This window comes from Cladophialophora bantiana (genome assembly GCF_000835475.1).
Source record: "Cladophialophora bantiana CBS 173.52 unplaced genomic scaffold supercont1.4, whole genome shotgun sequence".
In the NCBI taxonomy this organism is placed as follows: domain Eukaryota; kingdom Fungi; phylum Ascomycota; class Eurotiomycetes; order Chaetothyriales; family Herpotrichiellaceae; genus Cladophialophora; species Cladophialophora bantiana.
Window position 1 is genome coordinate 1,061,453 of NW_015971578.1, and position 24,589 is coordinate 1,086,041.

At 52.5% G+C, this 24,589-nt stretch overlaps 8 protein-coding genes across 8 annotated transcripts; 3 read left to right on the forward strand and 5 right to left on the reverse strand.

The window, feature by feature from the left end:
- Positions 1-815: 815 nt before the first annotated feature.
- Positions 816-3,239, reverse strand: Z519_03164 (uncharacterized protein; the record flags this gene model as incomplete). The annotated part of the gene is made up of 1 exon (XM_016760916.1): positions 816-3,239. The coding sequence occupies one exon, from the start codon at positions 3,237-3,239 to the stop codon at positions 816-818; it is 2,424 nt and encodes an 807-aa protein (XP_016622766.1).
- A 611-nt stretch (positions 3,240-3,850) lies between these two features.
- Positions 3,851-5,434, forward strand: Z519_03165 (uncharacterized protein; the record flags this gene model as incomplete). Its single annotated transcript, XM_016760917.1, has 1 exon — positions 3,851-5,434. One exon carries the CDS (start codon positions 3,851-3,853, stop codon positions 5,432-5,434), a length of 1,584 nt encoding a protein of 527 aa, XP_016622767.1.
- Positions 5,435-6,338: 904 nt separating this feature from the next.
- On the forward strand, positions 6,339-7,964 carry Z519_03166 (uncharacterized protein; the record flags this gene model as incomplete). Its single annotated transcript, XM_016760918.1, has 1 exon — positions 6,339-7,964. The coding sequence occupies one exon, from the start codon at positions 6,339-6,341 to the stop codon at positions 7,962-7,964; it is 1,626 nt and encodes a 541-aa protein (XP_016622768.1).
- Positions 7,965-8,298: 334 nt separating this feature from the next.
- On the forward strand, positions 8,299-9,526 carry Z519_03167 (uncharacterized protein; the record flags this gene model as incomplete). The annotated part of the gene is made up of 2 exons (XM_016760919.1): positions 8,299-9,125; positions 9,169-9,526. 2 exons carry the CDS (start codon positions 8,299-8,301, stop codon positions 9,524-9,526), a joined length of 1,185 nt encoding a protein of 394 aa, XP_016622769.1.
- A 323-nt stretch (positions 9,527-9,849) lies between these two features.
- Positions 9,850-12,610, reverse strand: Z519_03168 (uncharacterized protein; the record flags this gene model as incomplete). Its single annotated transcript, XM_016760920.1, has 2 exons — positions 9,850-11,058; positions 11,183-12,610. 2 exons carry the CDS (start codon positions 12,608-12,610, stop codon positions 9,850-9,852), a joined length of 2,637 nt encoding a protein of 878 aa, XP_016622770.1.
- A 300-nt stretch (positions 12,611-12,910) lies between these two features.
- Positions 12,911-14,873, reverse strand: Z519_03169 (uncharacterized protein; the record flags this gene model as incomplete). The annotated part of the gene is made up of 3 exons (XM_016760921.1): positions 12,911-14,173; positions 14,227-14,591; positions 14,636-14,873. The coding sequence occupies 3 exons, from the start codon at positions 14,871-14,873 to the stop codon at positions 12,911-12,913; spliced, it is 1,866 nt and encodes a 621-aa protein (XP_016622771.1).
- A 2,085-nt stretch (positions 14,874-16,958) lies between these two features.
- On the reverse strand, positions 16,959-20,254 carry Z519_03170 (uncharacterized protein; the record flags this gene model as incomplete). Its single annotated transcript, XM_016760922.1, has 3 exons — positions 16,959-17,084; positions 17,134-17,202; positions 17,261-20,254. The coding sequence occupies 3 exons, from the start codon at positions 20,252-20,254 to the stop codon at positions 16,959-16,961; spliced, it is 3,189 nt and encodes a 1,062-aa protein (XP_016622772.1).
- A 2,287-nt stretch (positions 20,255-22,541) lies between these two features.
- Z519_03171 (uncharacterized protein) lies at positions 22,542-23,396 on the reverse strand (the record flags this gene model as incomplete). The annotated part of the gene is made up of 3 exons (XM_016760923.1): positions 22,542-22,825; positions 22,876-23,215; positions 23,280-23,396. 3 exons carry the CDS (start codon positions 23,394-23,396, stop codon positions 22,542-22,544), a joined length of 741 nt encoding a protein of 246 aa, XP_016622773.1.
- Between the last annotated feature and the right edge of the window lie 1,193 nt (positions 23,397-24,589).

Sequence of the window (24,589 nt, forward strand, 5' to 3'; positions counted from 1 at the left end):
AGTTATGTACTTTCCCCTCTCTTTCAACTTGGACAGTGGATCAACAATCAACCATGATCAACAAAACCGGGCCAATGGCAGAGGAGGAGAGACCCGGCAAAGGATGGATACGAGGGAAGAAGGCTCGTGGATGACATGGCGGAATGCAGAATTGAAACGGAAGCAATGAGGTAGGAGGAGGACGACCAGGACCCTTCTGGGCGGATGGCAAAAAAGGTACGGAGTAGAGGCACGGGCGCAGACGCACATGGCACGCAGACGAACTGAAGAAGCATAATACTCGGATAAAAGCACCAAGTGACTGTGGTTGGGAAGTGGAGGGCCATTTGACGGCCACCCGAGGCCAGGGGAATCATCTGTTGGGCAATCCCGCAACCTGTGGGATTGGTCGATTCCATGCTTCGCGAGCATGTGGAAATCCCAACTGTTCTGTGCTGAGGCCTTTTCGTCAGGAGGGATTTCATAAGTATTCGCATATTTGGCATTTCCACCTTCTGAGGAGAGATGGCTTTTTCGTTCTATTATTCACGGCACAAGATTTGGACCCAATCCCAGGTACATACAGCATGGACCGACGCCGACACCACTCCTGTAACTCATCTCAGTTACCCGCACAGCTTGGGTTTCCTATACAGACACACGTGCCGCACCCAATGCGTATAGATGCGCTCATCTTCTACAGCTTCGTGAACCTCAAACGAATCTGTCAGGCAGAGAGCAAGCGAGCAAACCGCCCCGACTGTGGCCACGTCGTCCAAGCATCTTGATTTAGTCTCCCGACGCCACGAGTGCCGGGTCTAGTGGGATGATGACAATCACGTCTTCTTCTCTTGCACTGCTTGGTTGGCAGTCTCTGGCGCTTTGCTGGCTTCGAGATCCTCCTCGCCCTCGCCCTCACTCGGTTCTTCCAGTTCCACTTCGATCTCGTCTTTCTCCGTTGGCGGACCTTTAATATGTTCCGGGTCGATGGCCAATTTGTCCACATCATCCTGTGCTCTCTCGCCGCCACTCATTTGCCATTCCATCAACTTCGTGAAAGCACCGTCGGGCCGACTGCTGAGTTCCTTGTAGCTGCCCATCTCCGCAACACGTCCATCGCTACCCAGACATATGATGGTGTCAGATCGTTTGATGGTCGAAAGACGGTGCGCAATGGAGATTGTCGTGTTACTACCTCTTAGCAGCGAGGCCAGCGCTTCGTTGACCAAGGTCTCAGACTCCGCATCAAGTGCGGATGTGGCCTCATCCAAGATCAAGATGTCGGGTTCCTTGACCAGGGCTCGAGCAATGGCAATGCGCTGCTTTTGGCCACCAGACAGCTGGGTGCCCCGGGCGCCGACGGGAGTGTCAAGTCCTTCTGGGAAATCGCTAATGAATTGGCAGTTGGCTCGTCTGGCTGCACGCATAATCTCCGCGCGGGTTGCATGAGGGCGGCCGTAGGCGATGTTCTCGGCTATGGTGCCGGAAAACAAGACTGGTTCTTGTGACACGATGCCGATCCTGCGTCTGAGAGATTTGACGTTCATCGTCGCAATATCCCTGCCATCGATCAAAATGCGGCCTTCGGTAGGTGTGTAGAACCGCAAGATCAGAGAGGCAATCGTGCTCTTTCCACCGCCGGATGGACCGACAATGGCGACATTGGCGCCCTGAGGAATTTCGAAATCCAGATTCCTAAAGATACTCACTGCCGGTCGAGTAGGGTAGCTGAAGGAGAGATTCTCGAACCGAATGGGGCCTCGTGCTGATACCACCTTTTCACCTTTTGTGGGAGATATGGTTGGCTCTCTGTCCTGGAGTTCGAACAAGCGTGATGCGGCTCCCACGCCTTTCATCAACTCCGAGTAGAACGACGAAAGCCCAAAGAGCGAGGAACCTGCGTACGCAGTGTACATGAGAAAAGAGGTGAGCTCTCCAATACTGATTGTTCCGCTCGACACCATACCACCGCCGACATAGAGGAGCGACAATATGGTCATGTTGCCCATGAATCCAGTGGAAGAGAAGAAAGTGGCACTGATGATCGATTCTCTTTTTCCCAGCTCGAAGATCTTGCGCACCTGCGTGTTGTACCGATGGACTTCGAGAATTTCACCTGCAAACGCCTGTGAAGTTCGCACATTGCCGAGCCTTTCTTCTGCAATCTTCGTTAACGTGCCGACGTTCTTTTGGATCTTTCGACTCAGATTCCGGATCGCTCGCCCATAAAAGAATGCACCAAGTGCGACAGGGGGAAACAGTAGCGCCAGAATACCGGTCAACTTTAGGGACACCCATGCCATCAAGCCAAAGCCAGCAGCTCCACTGACGAAAGCGCGGAGTCCATCGGAAAGATTTTGGGTAATCGACTTGCCGACGATGATGGTGTCGGAGCTGAGTCTGGAAATCAAGTCGCCTACACGATTTGCATCGAAAAACTCGGCATTTTGAATGTAGGTTTGCCGGAACAGCCTGGATCGGAGTCTCGCCACAATCCTCTCGCCCACAATTCGAAGGATGATGATGCGTCCGTAATTGGCCGCGGCACCCGTCGCAAGAATACAGACAAGGGCGGTGTAGAATGTTGTCAAGCTGAGCCCAAAGAGCATATCAGACTTCTGCTCCAATTCGGCACCCTCCGTTTTCGCACCCCCTTTGGTCGCAATATCCAGGATCTTGCCAATTGAAAACGGTATCGACATGGTGATGGAGGACGAGATCAGGAGCAGGAGAAATGCCAGCGCAAGGACTTTTGCTTCTGGACGTGCAATCTTGATCAACCGCCATATCTCCCCAAACCCAGCGTTCTTGCCCGCAGCACCCTCTTTTGACAGTCGAGCGCTGAGATTCACGTGCGAGGCCTGATGTGCTTTTTCAGATCTGTGAAATGCATCCTCGTCATCCGCCTCATCGATGGATTTGGATCGCTGCTGCTCCTTAATAACCGGCGTAGGAGTTTCGTAAAGTGTGCGACCGCTCGAAAAGTATACCGCCCGGGCAGCTATGCTGGGCTGGAAGGGCACATTGAGTCGATCTGGCCTTGGCGCAGAACCGTTGAGCAGCTTCAATGAAGGAAATTGGCTCGGATTGATGGAAGCCTTCGACCGCGCCCATCCATGCAAAGTGCGGGATGATATCCGGGAGTGTCGAGGAGAGGAATTGTATAATGAAAGAAGGATATTCTGGTCAAGCTGGTTTAATCGAGAGCCATGTTGAAAAGGCCTGAAAGCGAGCAGCACCGAGGTACGCGTAGCAATCATGCCTGTAAGAGATCGAGGGATGCTTCAACGGACTAAAGATATGGGCGTGTCCCTCCTTCTCTTCATCTCGGCGACAGTAGTGTAGGAGGGGAGGTGCCAGTGAAGCCGGGACGTCGAATGGCGCAATGAGAGCATTGAAGAAAGCTGAGAAAAAGGTGCCTGTGTCTGCGACCCGGATGGATCAATGACGATTAACCGGCCGATGAACGGAGACGCGAGACCGAGCCCGAAGCTGCAGCCAAAGCTCTTAAGCAACTAACTAAATAAGGTACCTAGCGGGCCAGTTGGGTATCACTCTGCACCTAAGGCTCAGAATGTAGGTAATAGCCCCTCCATTTTCTTGGTGTGTGCGCGGCTGTGCCTGCAACCCACGGCCACTACGGCCACACCCCCACTACGTAACCGGGAGTGGCACTTGGTTAGATGGCAAACATCAAATTCACCATCACCCGACTCGAGGTGTTCTCTTCTAGAAGGATCTTTGTTCTCACGAGGACTCGAGAGGCTCAACAACAAACCACAAACCAAGGTTAGACTTTTCCATATACTCGACTTCTACCCTCCGACTGTTTGCCTACGATTGACACCTGCCCCCGTAACTTCGCTTCGCCATGCCCATCTCCTACGACAAGTGGGATAGGCTTGAGGTATCAGACGATTCTGATGTCGAAGTGCACCCGAATGTTGACACGAAGAGCTTCATCCGAGCCAAGCAGCGCCAGATCCACGAGCAGCGAGCACAGCGGAAGCATGAGATCGAAACCCTCAAATACGAACGGATCGTCAACGACGGTCTGCTCGAACGTATCAATGCCTTACTAGACGCTCTGAAGAGACATCAAGAAGATGCAAGCAGAAAGAACCCAGAAGAACTAGTGTTTCAAAGTCTGATCGAGAGTGCTGGCGATCCTGCCAAAGATGAACCGCCAAAACCGCCCGAGGGCGTTTATACACACCAGAAGGAGCAGCCAAGGTATTCTAAGATGATGGGCGCCTTGGTTGATCAGGTCAAAAAGGAGATCGACGAAAACAAGGCCACATCCACAGACAGATATGCAGACTTTCTGCAAGGGGTGAATGGTCATCTAAGTAAGGTCCAGAAGCTACAGCAGGACCTGCTGAAGCGGCTGGCGCAACTGGAGAAGGAGGCAACCGCCAAAATTACAAGCGAGGACATCCATTTCGGCTTCGATTCGTCTCACATCAACAAGCCGAAGCAAAAGGCGACTCCTACTGAGAAGCCAAAAGTTAAGGAGAAAACTAAGACTGAAAGTGTCGAGTTACTTAATGCACCTAAAGGACTAAGCTCACAAACACGAGAGGCTCCCAAGTCTGGCGAAGGTGCTGTTTCTTCCGGTGCGGAGGCGGACATTGAAGATGATGCTCTTCTAGACAAGCACGAAGACGAGGAGGAAGATGAGGCCAGCATCAAGCTCACGCCAGAGGGCAAGCAGTTCGCAAAGATCAAACTTGGAGACTATCGAGCATGCCTACAATTCATCTCAGAGCATCCGGACATCGTTAATGAGAAGACTCAAGACGCACTCATGATCGAAGCCTTCAACGCTCAAATGAAAGGACAGGATGCTTATGCGCGAACCTGCGTGCACCAGAGTCTCCTGATCCAATATTGTCGCCAACTGGGTCGAGACGGGGTTGGATTATTCTTCAAGCGAATCACCACAAAAGGCCATCAAGCGAATCAGGTGTTCAACAAGGATTTGGCTGAGACATACGGCCGCATCAAGACTCGTGCGGCCGAATTACAGAAGGAAGAAGCAAATGACTCAGCCGGCGTGGAACAAATCCAGCTCCATGCTGTCGAGCCTGGAACAGAAATCCACATCAACGTGCCGCAAGCTGGCTCGGATGATCCCGTCGAACAGGAGGCACGCAAAATCTTCGACCGTTTCCCGCCGGGTCTACAACGTGCGTTAGAGAGCGGCAGCCTAGACGAGGTCAACAAGGTGTTGGGAAAGATGAGTGTAGATGAAGCTGAGGAGATTGTGGAGTTACTGGGTCAAGGCGGCATGCTCAGTCTACAGGAAGGAGTGATTGACGCCACCAATGAAGAGGGCCAGAAGAGGCTCAAGGAGATTGAGGAGGAAGAGAAGCAGAGGAAAGCTGAGATGGCAAAGAGCGTCGACGCGAAAGGTCAGGGTTTAGGGGAGCCTGGTGAGGCTGTCGACTCGTGAGATGATATTTTGATGTCGCGCTGAAAAGGACCCTGTCCGATTGTCGCAAATGGATATATGGGGGCTACAGCATTTTACATAACGAGACACCTTTTGTTTTGCTTTCAGCAGAAAAAAACGGCTTTAGCAACTCTCATCAGCGGATAGTCTTTTAGCCTTCTCTCTGCTTTCAGGCGATCGCGGAATCTTTCTTGTCAGACAGTAATAATAAATGTGTAATGTGGCTGCCATGCTGGGCCCGGGGTGTACTGGCCAAGACTGGCTTGACCGGGTTTGACTATTACCCACGCAAGGGTGCCGCAAACAAAATCTATGGTCAGACAACATCTTTTTGCCTTTCTGAAAAACTCTCGCGAGCAAAGTCCTCATCTTCTCTCTTGTTGTTGGTGACTGCTTATGCTCCCCTCTTCCGTCTCAGCTTTTTCCGCTCGTGTCCGTAAGGCGTTCATCCGGCAGAAATGACCATCGAAAGGATAGTTGCCCTGGTGTGCCTTGTCAACCAAAGTTCCCCCTCGCGCTCAGCTCAGCTCGATTGGCTGCGCACACAAAGTTCCTGAACTAATGCACCTCGTCACCAATGCGCAGGAGGCCGTGAGGCAGTGAGGTAGACACTCGAGAGCCTGGCGTCCAATGGCGTCCTTCTCGGTCATCATTCAACTTTGCTCAGCCCTTTACAGCATTATCAGTGAATGCTAATGCTACATACATACCATAATAAGATTCAAAGGCCCTCTTCACCCCAGCATGGTTGTCTGTTGCTCTCCCAACACCGTTGCAAACGGATCACCTGGATGTATTTCCCAGCTCACTGACCAGACATCTTTCGCAATTACTTAGGCCATATACCCTGTGTCAACCACGACCTGAGGCAAGCTGATATCCGATCTGGCGTCGCCAGGGGAACATGTCAAATTATGGCGAAGACATGGACACTCTCGATGGGATGGTACCTGTGCATCAACACGCCGACCAAGTCTCCCAATCGTGGAAAATTGCTGGACCTAGTCCTCAGCAATGGGCCGATATCAAAGATATCTTCATCCAGCTGTACATTGGTGAAAACAGAAAGCTAAAGGATGTTAGAACGATCTTGTGCAAGAAGCACGGTTTCAATGCCAGCGAGAAGATGTTCAAACGGCGAATTACAGAATGGAAGATCCACAAGAATTACAAAGCAAAGGACAAAGAGCTTCTAGCGAAACGTGTCAAGGCATACGTGGATGCCGGACACGATATTCAGTCGATCTCATTCCGTGGAAGGCCACTGAAGCTTGATCGAGTCAAGCGGCATTGTCGCAGCGACAAAAGGTTTACTCAACTTTGGGAACAGCTATCCCAGAGTCCAGAATCCATTTCTCTCGGAGACATCACAATCAAGGACGAGTCGCCGTCTCTGGTCACAACCAGATCAAGGACCCTTCCAAACTCTACCGCATCACCCGAGGAATCTGATACCAGTATGCAAGACGAAAAAGACGGCAGATTCGGCGCCACGACAGTCAACATTCTCCCGCCGACTGATCTGTGCAATATCCAAGCTGCCCTTTTCTACACTCGAGAGGCAGTCCAATGGCAGTTCACGACCTTCAACCGACTCAAGTTGAATGAACTGCAACGTCGATTCCCGAACTCCATTCCAGAAGAGGTAAGAGCCGGACAGACAGACCAAGTATCAGCATTTTGGCTGGGGCTCTACCGTGGCTTCGAGTACCTTCAGACCGGAAGATCGCCCGATGCTTGGAGGACTTTCGACGTCTGCTGTAACATGGTCCAGCCGCTGATACATTTTGCACCCCTTCAACTCTTGTCATGCCTGCTGGTACACTTTGCAACTCCGTGGCCCGGCATGGCAGCACTAGAGCAGCACTTGTTAAGCTTTATCTCATCCATGGCAGCAAGCGTGCTCGGGAAACACCATCCTTATGCTAAAGCTCTAAGTATGATGACTGTCGCTGATAATCGAAATCATGTCATTGAATCAATGATGCAACTGATAGTTGAAGGCTACAGCACTCGACGAAAGCCTAGCAATTCGTCGCTCTTTGCCTTGCGAGTTGACCAGATTGACATGCTCCGAAAACGGAAGAACTTCCAACCTGCGCATCACATGTGCCAGCAACTGATCAAAGACAGTCAGTCAATGCATCCTAAACGGTACAGGACTGCATTGGCGGCTTTGGGAAGGCTCTATGCGGATCAAAACGAGGAGTTTGCTGTCGAGGGGGTGGCGCACCGCATCCTCCAGCATGAGACGCAAGATTCGGGTTCGACAAATAGTGGAAGCGCGGCTTGGGCTTGTGATCAGCTCGCCACCCTTTGCTTGGCTCGTAAAGACTATGCACTAGCTGAGCGATATCTTCGTCGGGCGGCGTGCATGTCTTACACCAGACTCCCGCACCGTGGTCCTTCGACAGATTCTTTCGTCAAGAGGCTTGATTCCTGTCTGCGGCAACACAGCAAGAAAGGCCATCTCAGCAAAATCCCTGAAGAGTTAGGTATCGAGTTCGGAAAGACCGCTCACTCATCGTAACTGGTAGTAGGCAGGTCACAGCGTTTCAATTTGTTGGCACTCCACCGACGCGAAAACCCTTGACGTCCACAAATAGGTCTTGGAAAGAAATTGAGAATAAGTTGTCTGGAATAACTTGAACAGTATGGCAAGTCGGAGTGGACCAGTGTCTTACCCAAATAAGGCCAATTCCGGCTGCGCATGCTCGAGACTGACCACAACCCTGAATCAGGAGGAAAGGCCTACCCACCTCAAGTCATGCAGGATCTTGCGACTCAAAAGCACGTCTCAATGCTGCCTCAACATTCGGGGACTTGCATTTTGAGCGTTGCAACCAGTTGTCCACCATACCAGAATGCCATCTTCATATTCCCGACAAGCCTACTTTTGTGAACTGAAGTTCCCGGCCGTCGAAACCATTGAGATATTGAACGGCAAATCAAATTTTCACCAATGGCACTCTGAAATCCGGCCCATTCTGTTGTCTAATCCCCTTTCTTCAGATTTGATACTTGGAACCTGGACGGAACCTCAGTCTCCTCCATCCTGGGACCCCGAAGACCAGGCATCCTTCCACGAAGAACGCAGAGAATGGCACGGTGCGAACACGGCTTCCTGTCGCTTCATCCGTGCGACATTAGCCATGAATGTGAGCCCGTTTGTCCGCCAATATACTACTGCAAAAACACTTTTCTTCAACCTTGTGTGGCTTTACGGAGAAGACGCAGGGATTGATTCTCAAGGTGGCCCTCCAGTACCTGCGAACGCTGAAACTCTGAACGCAAAGAAAGGCCGTGCCAGCCTTCTGGCCGCACTGGAAGCGAAAAGAACCCTGGACTATCTGCAACCTGTCTGCGGGACCCTCAAGCTATCCGCTTCGACCTTCCCACCTTACAGAACCAACAACGGCAACAACGAGGTTACTTCCATTTCTTCGTCGGCGACAGAAGCTCCTACCTCTTGTAACAAGTTGCTGAAACTGCAACCTACAATTACCCCAGAACCCGCGCAGGCGCCAGAGCAACATGTCCCACTAGTTCGTTTGTTCAAGCGGGCCCGCGTCTCTCCTGACGCCAATTTGGAAACCATCCATGAACACGATGAGCCCCATCCAGGAAGGCGTGTGCCGTCCGGCTGTGCGATAGATTTCGACTACGGTCTTTCCAGGGGAGATCCAGTCCAGTCCGGCGGGAGCATCAGCCCTTTTTCTGACTGACTCGGGCAGTGAATACGATGATGACGAGGTGTGCCTTCTCCCCGCGCAGCAAATGACAAGTCCATCGCTGGTGTTGTCCATATCCAGGACTGCTGACTCAGGGGATCAGGATCAGGACGAGTGCCACCTCGAAGACATCGACGCCGCTGAATCCGCATCGCAGCCAAAGAAGCGTCAAGTCTCTAGTCCGGACCTGGAGCTGAGGCTGGCAAAGACAAGCATTACCTCCATTCTAAAGACCGTCACGGCAAAAAACAAAGCGAGGAAGCAGGACAGATTCTCCTTTTCGTTCCCTCTGCGCCGGTTAAGTACGGAAAGGGAAAAATCCACGGGCGAGGGCAAGGGCAAGGGCAAAGCGCGGGCTTGATCAACTGGGACGGATATGCGATGGCAAGCTTTGGCAGTTGATGTGGATGAAGTATGTAATGTGTCGAGACAGTATTGACTTTCCTAGGATGAGAGGAGAATCATGTCTGTCATTGATCGGCTCGGGAAGTTTTTCTCCATTTATCTATTTGTTTCGGGGCGGAGTGGTGCAGAACAGAGCATAACAGAGTAGATAGCAAGCGGACAAGCTTCAGCTTCTAGGATTCCTCCTGCCATCATTTCCATCCCCCCTTCGCCCTTTCCCCTCTGCCCATTCTTCTAACTATGTAATTGTACGGTCAAGCAAGATCGTCCATCTATCCATCACCAATCCAGCCGTCCCCCATCATCCCCATCCCGCTGATGTCCTCGCCCTCCTTCCCTCTCCTTGCCGACAAATAGCCCATAGAGCCCGCCGCCGACGTTGTTCCGCACGGTCTTCCACCCGCCTTGTTCGCCGTCCTCCCGCTCTTTCATGTAGTGGCTCAGGTCCGGCGAGAGCATCGCTTCCGAAACCAGTACTGGAGTGGTGTACCGCGCGCCGAACCAGGACACGCCGTCGTCCTCTTTGCTCTTCTGCTTCGGGTTGGATCTCGCGGCACGATTAGAAGACCGTCTCACCTCTTCTTTGGCAGCCTCGCTGGCGAGTTCGGCCCCAACACCACCGGTAGCGACGACGATGTTGTCCTTTATTGGTCGTCGATCAACCCTCACGCCCTGCCGCACGGCCTTGCTGACGTCCTCGTCGAAATAGTTGAACGGCATGAACACGACGGAGCTCGCGCTCGTGTGCATCAGCGTGTTGGGGATGTCCTGGCTGCTGGGCACGTGGTGGCCGCCCAGATTGAAGTACACGACCAAATCCTCCTCCTCCACAGCCTCGCGGTCGGCGACCATCTGTGCGAAGTCCACGAGCGGCGACAGCGGCTCGAGCGCGTTGAGGTGGTGCGCCGAGCCCGGTTCGGTCGAAGGGTGGTTTCTCAGGATCCACAGGTCCGACGACGACCACGGCGCCGAGGCGCCCAGTGCTGTCGAGTTGACGATCGTCAGGTGCGCTGGGTTGCCCATCCCTGTGCCCGGTAGGACACGGTAGGCGCGAGTCTCGCCCCATTTGTTCGTGTTGTTCGGCGCGGTGATGAGGTACATTTCTCCGGAATTCTTCGGCCAGTCGAGCCCCGTCTCGTGCGTGATGGGCCTGTGCACCATGTGCATGGTATTCCGGAACCCAGGCACTTCGGGTCGATCCCAGTCGTAGGTTCTCCGGAGAGGTTCAATCGACGTCCGCATGACGGTGTTGGCAGTGCCGCAGATGTCAAAGTCGGCACGGAAATTGACGACGTGGTCGTGCATGGAGGTGTGCAGGGCAGGATGGACGCGGTAGCCGTATTCATTCGCGGACGAGTCGCGTTGTGTGAGCGGCGAGAAGGAGAACGAGGTGGAGGAGCGTGGCTCTGCGTGGAATGCCCCGAATATGTAGCCGCTAGCCCTAAGCTTGACTTCGACAGAGCCGTCGAGGTAGAAGATGTAGTCGATCTATCGATTGGCAGATGGCATGTCAGAGAAAGAAACTCTCTAGATGAGGCCGAAGAAAATAAGGGAGGGCTTGATAAGGGAGGGCTGCTGGCTGTTGGCTGCCGCTTGGAGGGAAGGGACTTACCGTGTAGTCATAGTTCCCGACCGTGCTCACACTTCTCACCACGAGGTAGGTGTTTCTGCTGACGGTCGCGCTGAACGCCGAGGTGTGTCTCTGCAACGGAGCGTCCGATGTGTATTCAAAGACGCAAATGGCGTTCCGGTTCGTGTACATCTTCCCGCCCCGGTGGTACGACATATCCATATACTCTGCGTGGCCGGGGCAATCCAGTCCCGGCACGAGGCTGAACATCATCTTGCCCATGCCGAAGAAGGTGTCCAGAAAGTGGAGGCCAGATTGCATGGGTTCGACGCCGGCGTAGTGGGCCAGTGCCTCTTGCAGGCCGAGTTGGTAGATGATCCGTGAATTGTTGTAGCGGATGTCGAAGAGCGACAGGGCCGTCGCCTGTGAGGTCGAGAAGTAGAACGAAAAACCCATCCAGGAGAGGTAGTTCTCTGACCGGTCGAGGCGGTACCGCGGGCCGTAAGGCTGGATGGAAACCGGAGGCGGCATGGCTCGTTCTGGGGTCGAGGTGATGAAATCTTCAGTATCAGTCCACGAGCCGTCTTCGTTGACAGCGAGGCGCTCAAACCCTGGAGACGCCATGGCTGCTCGGAGCATCGTGACATTGTCATAGAGAATCCCGTTGTAGAACCACTCGCCTGTCGTCCAGGTCTCGGGGTTCGCGCTGGGCAGGTTCAACTTGACGTACAGTCCCTGGGGCAAGAGACTGCGGCCGTCGGATTTCATGCCTGGACCGAAAAACTCCAACCAATGCACCATCCGGCCTGAGTCGATGAGAGCCGGTCTGGAACCCATGACCAATCCATTCGGGTCGTCAGGATCGTGCCGGTTAGTCTTTGCGCCCAACAGGTCCTGAGTAACATCAGACGCATCCTCGCCGATGGACAACGCCCATTCAAGCAGAGCAAAGACATCGGAGATGGGACTTTGGACATAGTTGCGGCCAGAGTTGTGGCAGTACGTCAAGGGCAGGATTTGAGTCTTGTTGGACGGGGGCAGGGGCCCAACCATATATTCGACGATGAAAGCGTTGTCGTCCTTGGGCTCGACAACCGAGAGGCGGGCCCAGCGGTCCGGGACAGGGCCATTGTGGTCCAGATAGTCGACAACACTGGATTTGTTGGGTCGTAGAAGTTCGATCAGATTCAGCGGGCTGCTTCCTCGAGCGCCGGTCGAGTTGAATATATTGGTGTTTTCATGAAGCCATATATATACCTGCGATGCCTCGGCTTCGTCCAATTCCGTCCAGAGATTCTCTGCAGGGGCGTGGAAGTGTCTGTGAGGATGCTTGGGTGAAGCCGACGAGTACAAGGGCGGTTGCCTGATCGGGCCAGAAGTGGAGGCGGAGAGGAGTAGGAGGAGATAGGCGAGGCTGCACAAGATAACGGCGGCAGAGATGGATATGCCCAACAGCCTCCACGACGCCATGGTGGCAAACCGCCCGACTGTCGTACGCAAGAGAGGGACAGGAAGAAGAAAGAGGAAAAAGGCCACGACAAAGTATCTATCCGTGGGATCTCGTGCTGATAGACATCAAGCGGAGATGCCCTGATCTATACGGGCACGGCGGGCTACAGTCTCCCTCTGAGGTATAGCTTCGTATTTAGCCCGAGAGTGGGAGTCTGGCATGCACAATTCATGTACATATCTCGACTAACGCGGGATGCCGCCCCGGGGGTCTTGAGGTGCAATTATCTTCCCATATTTCTGCTCCGTACCATATCTTCTTTACGTTGCAACAATCCCGTCAGGCACTCGAAGCTCCTTTGCGATTTCGTCCTTGTTGACTCCCTCGGCATCTCCATTTGTTGTCACGACCTTGTCCTCGGTCACGACCAATTTCTGGCCCTTTTCCAACGGTTCGTGTGTGAAGCGAGTGTTGTTTAGATACCATGTCAAGCCTTCGACGTCGCCCGTTCTCTCCGCCGCCGCCCATCCGTCGCCAAACCATCCAAATTCGTTTCCATCAGCCGGAGTCATTTCAAAGTCGTCGAATCGCACCTTCTCAAGCGCCTTGACAGCATGGATGCTGCTCCCGGGCCATAAGGCGGTCACTCGGCCTCGCTTTCGCTCTTCCGCTGTCGCATTTGGAGGTGACGACTTGTACCAACTCCCGCATTCGGCCGAGAAGACCGTGCGCTTGAAGAAGGCATCACAGTAATTCGTAAAGTACTCCACAACTTTCCTCTTGGGCTCAATTGTCTTGATGTTTCCCTGTCCAAGTCTCTGGACGATTTGCCCGACATAGTTTGCGATTGCTTCGATGATGATCAGGAGATTGCCATTGCCTACACCAGCATTGGGGCCAAGTGACTGGAAGAAATTGGGGAACTGGTCGGTGCAAAGACTGAGGTATGTTTCCGGCCGTTCTTTGTAGCGATCTTGAAGGTTGATTCCACCACGTCCATATATGGGGAAACGACCTTGGAAAGACGTGTCAAAGCCCGTGGCACAGACGATCGCCTCGACCGGCCTATGTTTTCCATCGGTAGTCACGATACCGGTCTCATCGATATGCGAGATCTTGGTTGGGATCACGTTGACGTTGTCGGCAACCAGGGCCTCAAGATATCCAGGACCAGGAGTGAGTCGCTTGCAGAGAGGTGGGAATTCCGGGATGAGGTGTTCCGCAATCTCTGGTTTCTTTTCCAACCGATTCCTCATGTCTTGGTTGAATGCTGACCACGCGCCTTCGTGCTCTTTGGTTCCCCGATGCGTCAGAGCAAAGCAGCCTTGCATGCCAATTTCAAGGGCCTTGCGATATTTGACGTAAGATTCGGGGTCTTTTTCCCAAGCCTCCATTTCGTCCTGAGTGTAATCAAAATTCCCATCCTGTCCATCATTCCGCTCCCGAACGAGTTCATTGCCAAACGACGCCGCGATCCACGTCCGGCCACGCACATAATGGTCCATGGATTTGACGTTGGGCTGCAAGTTGGCGACGATCTGAATACCACTACTGCCGGCGCCAATAACTGCAATATCCCTGCCCTTCGATGTCAATCAGCAAGAGAATGTAAGTCAAAAGGTGGGGGCCAACTTACTGATACGTCGTAATCAGAATCCCAGTTTGCGCTATGAAGCAGCTTCCCCTTGAAGTCGTGAAGGCCTTTGATGTCTGGCCATTTCCATTCGTTGAGAGCACCAATGCCGGTCATGAAGACGTCGCCGATGTCCTCCACAACCTCATCGGTGTCTAATCTTTGGAACTTGACGTGCCATTTCGAGGTTTCTTCATTCCATCGAGCTTCTATACATTTGTGGCTGAATTTCATGTATTTCTTGACGTCGTATTTTTCTGCGACCCTCCTCCAGTACTGGAGGATTTCTGGTGCACCAGCATAGAATTTGCTCCAGTGTACTTCTGACTCGAAGCTCAGTTGGTATGAATGAGCAGGGATATCTGTGCCTTTTGTCAATCTTTGGTCACTGCCCAGACCGAGTTTTACATACCACAGGCACAGCCGGGGTATCTATTCTCAAACCAGGTACCTCCCACATCTGGGTTCTTCTCATAGATTGCAAGTTCCACTGTTGGTAAGAACTTGGGAAACTGAATGGCGGCACAGATTCCCGAGACACCAGCACCGATATAAATGACTTTGAGTGGCCTCGGCTCGTCGATTGCTCTTTCCGATATCAAAGGATGAGCGTATAGGTCATCCGACACTTTGTACCCAATTGATCCCATCTTGGCTGAGCTCTCCACGTAAACGATTGTAGATGTGGCGAACCGCTTGGAGCGAGGTCCAAAAATGACAATGAAGGTGATACGCAGAAGGTAGAACCCCGGGTATGCTCACGGATCAAGGGCAGGCACTCTAAATCTAAGGGACGAGGGAGAAGGGGAGGAGCAAAGCAGGCTGAGAAATCGAGAGACAAATAGCAGAGGGGATGCTGCTAGCTATTTATTGTCTCACCGCGTAGTCTCCAAGAGGAAGGTGTACTCTCGCCATATCAACCTTCCAGTAGGCCAGAGCTCCGGTCCCATCGATCTGCCGGGAGCAAGGGGATCATAAGACAGTTGGAATACGACTTCTAGCTCGGTCTCCAGGAGCAGCTCGAGCCTGAAAGGGAATCTCAAGAGGCCCCGCCCCCCTGGGGAAGGCATCGCGCAGGAAAATCGCCATTCGGTTGAGGGGCCAAACGCTCTAGAGGATGTACGGAGCACATACCTAGCTCGCTAGGTAGATGGACTTGGTTGCATGTGGGTGTATGTGGGTGCATTGGTCTCCACGAGGCACGAGCTGGATTCTCGGTGCATCATCCGGCTGCCTTACTAGAAGGTTAACCATAATGGGCTCTCAGGCATGCACGTCAAGGCTACCAAATGGGTGCGCAAGGGCGCTCTCCGCGGCATTGACGACGGCACGGTGGGCGTGGTGGGATTTTTCCAGTTGTTTTCCGGCGAACGAGGCTCGGCGCCCACGTAGAAATGGGTTGAGGTGTTTCTGGGTGTTCTTGGGTGTTCTAGCATCTGGCGAAGTTATTATTATCAATCCTTTTTATCGTCAGACGGACACCTTCCGTTTTGACAGGTTTTGTAAAGGTGCGTTTTCTTGCGGTGTCGAAGGCTGAAATGCGATTTGAAGCTGAAGAGGAATTCACTGCGAACCCTCTACAGGGATAATCCTATCCTTGATTTGATATACCAGTATTTCTGATCTCTTATGAGCCGATGACATTCCCGAGGTTTGTGGCGTCAGACTCACTGTGGAGGGGGCCGAACTGCGGAATTGCATCGCATTGAACAGGACCACAAGTAGTAACAGACCCAGCTCCACATGCTAAATGTTGTTGAGTTTACGCTTTGCATGTGAATTGTATGTACAGGAGATACGTCACTCCACTGGCTGATTGGCCATTGGGGGATCTTCGAGGTTTTGTCCAGGTCGAGAAAGTTCTTGCTTGATACAAGCGCTTTCAAAGGCCTAAAAAACGACCGGAAATTCTCGAGCCAATCTTTTCCTGGTATTTGATTGTCAGTTGCAAGGCTTCGATGAGTTTGGAGGTGAAAAAAGGGGGCAGAAGCGACTAGCAAGGCAATATACCGGAGACGGCTGCCAGCTCATATGTTGGCGATACCGCTTCAAGAGTCATTCAGCGAAAACCATAGCCTCGCTAGCTAACCAGGCGGATAAAAATGCTACGCACCGAAACGGAGCGTATTTTGAAGGGTTCTAGACAAAGAGGTTACCGGATCCAATGTTGTCAATAGACGAAACATATCTCTCTTGCGAGAGATGCAAATGGTAGGTAATATTATGAGACTGCTAAGGTAACGCCGTCGGACACAGGTGGCGGACGCGCATAAGGTCTCCCGAAGGCACAGAACAAGGACCTGTCGAAATGGTGGTGAGATATTGCAGACCTTCTTTTTCGTGATAATAATACCAGAGGTTTTATCGCAAGGCTGACCAAGGCTGGATAAGGCTGGACAAGGCTTGATACCCAGTAACGGGCTCTTGAATACCAGAGGGTCGTTGAGGACATATAGCACTAACCACAGCGATTCTATTGCGATGTCCATGCTTCCTTAGAGTGAATATGACAAGGTAATCCATTAAGACAGACTGAATTCTTCAGTGCGATCTCTATCTTGTCTATGCTCTATCATGAGGGTATCAGAAAATCTGTCTCTATTTCCCTCTCCAAGCGGATTTGTTTTGCATGGTCTCATAACTCCGGATACTCCTTTTAGACAGCCATTATTCGTTTCAACACCTGCCGATGCACCTTCAAGCCGTAAATCATGGAAAAGGTTTCGTGTCAGCATCTAGTCGTCCTCGTCCGAGAAGACTTCTTCGCCGCGCTTTCTCCGGGCCATGCGTTCCTTCTTCTTCTTTCTCAGTTCAGATGACGTCAGCTTCTTCGCTTTCTTGTTGCCTTCGATCTTGTTGCCCTAAAAGAATATTAGTCTTTGTCTCAACAATATACTGCGTCAAACGTACCATAGCATCGAACTTCTCCTCTTCGTCGTCATCCTTTGCGGTCAAACGAGGACCAGAGCCTTGCCCTTGCTAAAATAAAGAGTTAGTATATCTCAACAATGACGATTCAAAAGCGAAGTTGACTTACAATCCAGTTGTGTCCACTGGGGGTCATCCGGCCGTTCATGACACTCCAAACTTCTTCGGTCAAAGACTCGGTGAATTCGGCGTTGTGGGAGATGATCACGACGCCACCTTCAAACTCCTTCAGAGCCTTCGAGAGAGCACCCAGCGAATCACGGTCGAGGTAGTTGGTAGGTTCATCCAAAACAATCAAATGAGGGCGTTGCCATGTGCAAGCGGCAAGAACGACCTTAACACGCTGACCACCAGATAGACCACGCATGCGGGAGTGAGAGATCAGCTCAGCATCGAGACCGAAGTTGGCACCATGTGCTTCAATCTCACGTCGGATCAGAGGTCGGAATTGACCGCTGGCCAAAGCTTCCTTCTGATCGACCTCGGCGACCATCTTCTGGTGGGATTGCAAGATCTCGGAACGGGGAATCCAGGCATTGTCGGCAGTCATCATGGGCGTCCATTTCTCGTTTTTCTGGCCAACGTTCTCACCAAGAGCGAACGAACACTCGTACTCATACGAGTTCTTGAACTTTCTTCGGGCGTGGATACCAATCACGCGTCGTTGAGTGCCATCGATCTTGTATATCTTGTCCATAGCTTTCTCGTCATCTTCAGTGACAATCTTGTTTGCACGATCCATGGTTTCACGGTCCTCGCCTGTCTGGAATCGCCATTGGATGTACTCTGATGGAGTCTTGTCCAAATGGTTATCAATGTGAGCGAAGGCGTGCTGTTTAATATAGGCGATACGAATATTCTCGTGCTGGTAGATCTCACCCGATGTAGGGATCAATTCACCGGTGAGAACGTTGACAAGGGTAGACTTGCCAGCACCGTTGGGACCGATGACCGCAATACGAGAACCAAGAGATACCTGGAAAGTAATATCCTGAATCTGTGGCTTGTCGGTTCCTGGGTACTGGAAGGCCATCTTATTGACACGGACAATAGCCTTGGCTTTGGTCTTGACACCTTCGAGGAAACCAGGTTCGGGGAACTTGAAGGACAATTCGGAAGCACCGAGCTCGAAGTAGGAGCGAGCAGATGGCACTCGCTTGGCGAACTCGGTCAAATTGCCACGGTATCTGCGCAGCTTGAAGCGTTCGTAGTGGATGACGTGCTGAATGACGTTGTTCAGGAATTTGGAATCGTGGGAGACAATGATGGAGGTGCAAGGAGAGTTGATGAGGTAGTTCTCCAGCCAGGCAACGTTCTTCACGTCCAAGTGGTTGGTAGGTTCATCGAGCAGGAGGATATCGGGGTTTTCGAACACAGCACGGGCAAGAGCCAACTTCATCTTCCAGCCACCAGAGAGCGAGGTAATAGGGCCCTCCATCTGGGATTCAAGGAAACCGAACTCCAAAAGCTTGGCCTTGATATCAGATACAGGCGTGTCAATACCGACGGATCTCAGCTTCATCTCGGTCCAGCCCATGACAGTGAGTTCCGTATCGGCAGCGTCCAGGTCATGCTCAACGAACACGGTCTTCACTTCGGACTGCTTGGGGAAACCTTCGACTTGCTCGTTGTTGATAGCTCGCATGAGAGTGGATTTACCGGAACCGTTGGGACCGAGCAGACCATAGCGTTGGCCACGCTTAAGCCGCAGCGTGGTCTGGTTGAGAAGGATTTTAGCACCATAGGCCAAGTTGAATGTACAGTTGCAGAGATCTTCACCCTCCTCCTCATCTGGTTCGGCCTCAGGTTCGTCCTCAATACCAGGGGAAGCACGCTTGCGGAGAGACTCGGCAACCGCTTTGGCGTCGGCTTCACCGACAATAGTCTTGAGGTACTCGACGGTATTGGAAACCCAGTCGGGTTCATCGATGACCTTCTCGTCGATCAACTGGCCTGCAATGGCAGCGACGTAGTCAATGACAGTGTCAGCCTTTGAAACGGCGCCCTTGTGCTTTTGCTCGATGATTTCCTTCAAGATCGGGACGACAGTGGCGATTTCACCAGCGTTCGAGATTTTGGGGAAGGAGCCGTCCTCCTTGACTGCACCGACACGCTTGAGAGTCTCCAAGCCCTGCTTGGTTTTTTCACGAGCCTCGGGGTCGGCCATGTTCTCATAATTCTTCGTAAGCGCAGGCATCAACTTGGGCAAGAAAGCCGCGACGATTTGAGGGTCTTCGACCAGTTTGCACATGTTGTCCACGATGACAGCAGACTTTCGCTTAATGGCGGTGTCGCGCTCAGCGAGGCCACGCTCAAGTAGAGGAACCATAATGGCCAAAGTCGGCTCATGGACATCGGTGACGAAAGTGGTAGCACCAAGCAAGTGAACGGTCTCGGGAACGTTCTCAGGTTTAGAGATACACTTGATGAGCTCGGGAATGAATTTCTCGATATCCTTGTTTTCGATCAATTTGCAGATCTTTTCCATTGTGCCATATGCCTTCTTCTTGACTTCGGGCTTTGTATCCCACATTGACTCGGAAACGATCGGAATGAGAGTAGGGACAAGGAAGGAGAGCTGAGTGGGAGCGGTTTCGACGAGAGCCTCGATGCAGTCGAGACCGGTCATCTTCTCGGGCCATTTCTGGGCCGTAATGATGGAATTTCGGATGTGAGGAAGGGCGACCTTGACGGCATTGGGGTTGATGGCTCTAACGATGGCAAGAGATGCGGCCTGCGCAGCGTTCTTGACTGAAACCATCTTGTCACCAACTGCGCTCAGGGCCAGCGGTAGCAAGGAAATAAGGTAGGGTTCGGCACCGGGAGCAATGGTGGAGTGGGAGGCGATGGCTCGGATGCCATCCAGCGCTCGCTCTCGCACATTAGCATCCTTCTTATTGCTCAGTTGTTTCTTCAAGATGTCAACAGCCTTGAGAGGCACATCGTGCTCCTCGATGGGACCATTCAAGAATGTGGCGACGTTGCCAGCGGCGCCGTTTGCCTCATCCTGAGTCTTGGAGATGGACAGTTGGTGCAGCAACTGCTCCAGGGTGGCGATCGACTGCTTCGTCTCTTTTGACGAGGAAGTAGGAGTTGAAGACATGGTGTCGACTGAGGGCATTTCTGGTGGTCACTCAGGAAGTTGGGAAAAGGGATAGATAACTCGACTCTGGTGTTTTGTGGGTGGAAAAATTTCAGGAATGTGAAAAAAAGGCGGTCTATGTCGGCTGAGACGGAGGTGCCCACGAAGACTGCGCTTCCACGCCGGTCTCTCGCTCTATCTAGCGTCTAAAAGGTAGGGAAAAAAGAACGTGCAAAGACTCTATGAACAAGAGAAAATGCGGGAGGAGTCTAGAGGAGGAGGAGAGGTGAGAGAAGAGAGATTGTAAGGAAGGAGGATGGTCAGGGTGAGCAGGCCTGGGTTTTATTTTGTATCTGGACTCGGCCGTTGACTGCTCACAGAATTTTTTTTTTCCGCTAGTGGCTGCCAGTCCCTTTGCCAGTCCCTTGCCAGGCCTCTGTTGGCCTCTGCCACCGGCTATCACTCGTCGCAACCCCTGGTCCATTTTGTACATTCGCCAGTCACATCCGGGCGCATCGCCCCATTCACCCGGCGCCCCCATCACTCTCCCTTGCTTCTCCCCCATCGAATCCATCAAATGGCTGCTCACTCCCAGTTGACTTTGACCGCCTTCCTCTAGTCCTCTGCCGCGTTGGCCGACCCAGACCACAGAGAGACACTCTCACCAAGAAGCCTCCCAAGATCCCAATAAATGAGTCCGACCCGGGGATCCAGAGGATCTTGCTCCCCAGGTTTAGTGGCATGGATTTGTCTGGACAGGTCGAAAAATCTGAAGAAAAAGGGGGCAATCACACCAAGGCATAACCAGGCATAACCAGGCATAACGGGATGGCGCTCCATGTGCCAGGGCACCATGTAGTTCTGGAAGACCTATTTTTGTCGCCACTCAGCCATGGATAATCGACATCCGCACCCTTCTGTTACAGCAACAAGGGAACCGGGGCAGGGGGTTTCAAACCAGTCCGCAGCCTGTATTTACGCCTACCACGTCAGATCTGAATGCCCAATATCCTACCCGGTACTCGCTAGCACGTCCAGAATACAGCTCGCACGGCAAGTTGACAAGGACCAATTCCCCAGGTCGCCTTTTTCCCGCCAGACATGAGAAAATGTGTAAGCATGCACAGGCTTCGCCTCCTAGGTGGGCGTTCCCACCGACTGTCCCCCTGGTGATTGGTAGCCATCTTGCCTTGAACAGCTTGTCATCCATTTTACTCGTCGGGCTTGCAGCAGTCGTCCCCCGCCCTTCTTTGGTGAGGGTTACTGAGGTAGCCTTGGGCTTGAGGGCCTGTGGGAACCCGTCCACGTCTTTCTCGTATCAAAAAATCCCCCTTATCGATAGGAATGGAACTAACTGATAAGAACGACAATTTTCTCCCACAATTTCTCCTAGGCTCCTGAAATTTCGCGAGGATCAAATACGAGGCCCGCAGACCACAGAAAGCGACGAGTGAGACGAGCCCCTTGTCGGTGCCTCGAACCCTTCTCACATTCATATTGTTTGCATTCAAAGCCTGTATCGACACGAGCAATGACGGTGTGCGCGAAAATTTACAGGAGAGCAGCCAACCCAACCGCTGGGGCTCCGAGAAGTCGGCGAAACGTTCCTGTTACAAGCTTGCCGATTGGCTGAACAAACCAATTGCAAGGATATTACCGTTCTTAGCGGCTTATGTCGTATCTTCGGTGCGAACTGGGCTTTACTCTTCCATTGTCAGCAATGAATGGATCTGACGCTGTTCGGGTACTACTGGCACCGCTACTATTGATGGCCTCTTCCACACGCGCGAAGATGCGGATCTACGCCATTGGAACACCTGTGAAACACCTTCGAATATATGCTCTCTGAAGGACCGTGACTGACTAAACTATTCGAAAGTGCTAGCTCACAGCCATGCAGTGGCAGTCGCGCGCTGTCTTCCCAGAATCTGGCACTCTCCACATTGGACGTTGGCAGACATGAACTCGCTAACATGCAGGGTAAGCCGTTCAGGGCGCTGCATTTTGCACCGCTTTGCCACACTTTATTTCCCTAAGTTCTTCGGGGTAGAAGTTTCTATATTGGGCCTTCGACGGAATCTAGTTTTGTCGTGTCCAGACGACAACTCACGCACCTGTGGGTTTTCAGAGAGAGAGAGTGAGTGAGTGAGAACCAAATTCGGAACACGAGGAGGGTAGTCTAATCGTCATTGAACGCATTGTCGCATAAAGCATAGGCGATGATCCCAAAGCGCACAGCGGACAAAGAGAGCTAGACACTCGACACTCCTCCAAACCAATCAACGAGCACTCGTGAACCGGACCTTGCTCAGTGATGGTGACGGTGTCTGCGCCTGCTGCTGTCGCTATCACTGCTGCTACTGCTTATACTTCTCCTGCTACCTGACCTCCTGCGAGAACGGGAGACGGAGCGGCTTCGGCGGCCATCGTAGTCGTCATAGTATTCGCTATAAGCCTCGCCTTCCCGGCGTTCTTTCTTCTTGTGCTTGTCCTTCTCATGCTTAGACTCGAGCTTGTGGCCGGCATATGCACCTGCAAGCGCTCCGGCAACGGTGATGAGACTGTTGCTGTGACCCAATTCATGACCAGCCCCTGTGCGACGGTTAGGCGTTGTCCAACAGGCATTGGAACATGGAACTTACATCCGCCAACGGCGCCACCAAGGAGAGTTGCGCCTATATTCTTCTCGGCCTCGTGTCCGCCGTGATGTTTCTCTCCCCTTTCTCTTGACTTTTCTCTTTCTTTTTCCCGTCTTGAGCCTCGGGAGCTGGGACGGTCGGCGTAGCGATCGTCATACCCGGAAGATGGGGGGGCATAGTATGACGAGCCGTCACCACGGTATTGACTGGCAGCAAGGGGCCCTGAGTTGCGACGTTCACGGTTGTAATCGTACTCGCCAGCATACTGGCCTACTTGCATGCCAGAGGAGCGGGGGGATCGGTACTGATCTTCACGTGGAGGCTGATACTCTCCATAGGAAGACTGATGCAGGAGTCAGCCAAGACCTGATGCCGGTCAAACACAAAATTCAACAAAATAGCCTTACCTGTGGAGCAGTGTAGCCCTGGCTGCCCTCGTATTGTGATCGCGGAGGCGGCGGGTACTGGTTGTGCCCGCTTCCTGGCGGAGGAGGATACGGGTTGGTGTTGTAATAGTCCGACATGTTGATATGCGAGAATCAAACAGCGACTTTCAGAGACGAGTGAGGCAGAGTACCGTCGCTATGTTTTCAAGGGCATCGCATCCAGGGCGACGAGTAGCATTCAGCCTTAGTCACTCAATGTCATTCCGGGCAATGTCGCAGAGCGTGGCGGGGCTAGCCGGAATGGCGGACCAGCTATGACCTCATCGTTCCGCACAGCCACGAGGTCGATGCGAAACGCCAAGCCCGGCAAGTCGCAGGTGCTGCCAAGACTTGTCACCCGTTTCAACAAAATGCCTCTTGACGATCAGCAAAGTTTCCCTGCAAACTGCATTTCCGCCTCTCTCCGTGGTTGGCAGATAGTCACGTTGGAACAAACATAACGGCACTCTACAGTACTTGGTAGACTTTGCTTCTCGACCTCTCTGGATCCTGCTCGAAAGAAAAAAAAAAATCAAAACCTCGGACGCAAACAGACTCAATACTGGTTGATGCCTCTCCTGACCGCGTTGCAGACGATAATCCTTAGAGAAATGAATGTTGTGCCAGAAACCCTCGCCCCTGAAGAGCAGTGAGAAATATCGGGCACCGAGCCTTCTTTCAATGGCCACACAACACATCCACTGGACAGTGCTTGAATTGGGATATCGATCGGGATATAATAGCAGCGACCAGCACCAGGAATATATTCCATTGTGACATCCAGCGCCAGCGCCTTACCTGACTCGGGCATGAGTAATGGCATCTGCAGTACTGTACTTGGTATGTTCCTGCATCTCAGAGCCTTGCCGGATCCTCCCGCAAGGCAGCCAACAGCCGTCTGTGGCTTGTTGCCCAAAATTGGAGACGGTGGCCCAGCCAGGTGGTTACTTCAGCTAGATTCGGCGCACTCTCGGGCAGTTTTCAGTCGACTTGATTTTTTTTCTCGCTTGCTTCCCAATCAGCTTCTCTTCCAAGGCGCGGGTGTTCTCAACGGTACATTCCAACTGGCTTCGGTCTGAACTGCGCTGACTTATCACTCCCCACCGGCCTATCTGAGTGGCATTCGGTGCCTTCGCCTCAAAAAGGGGCATGCCGACTTTTCCTTCACCTGATTTAAGCTTAATTAACTCGGCTATCTCATTGGCTGCAGGGATGTCTCGCCGCCAGCCTTTCCGCACACTCACTCCACTTGGGTCAATATCGTCGTCGCTCGCGCTTTGCGCACGGCCGAG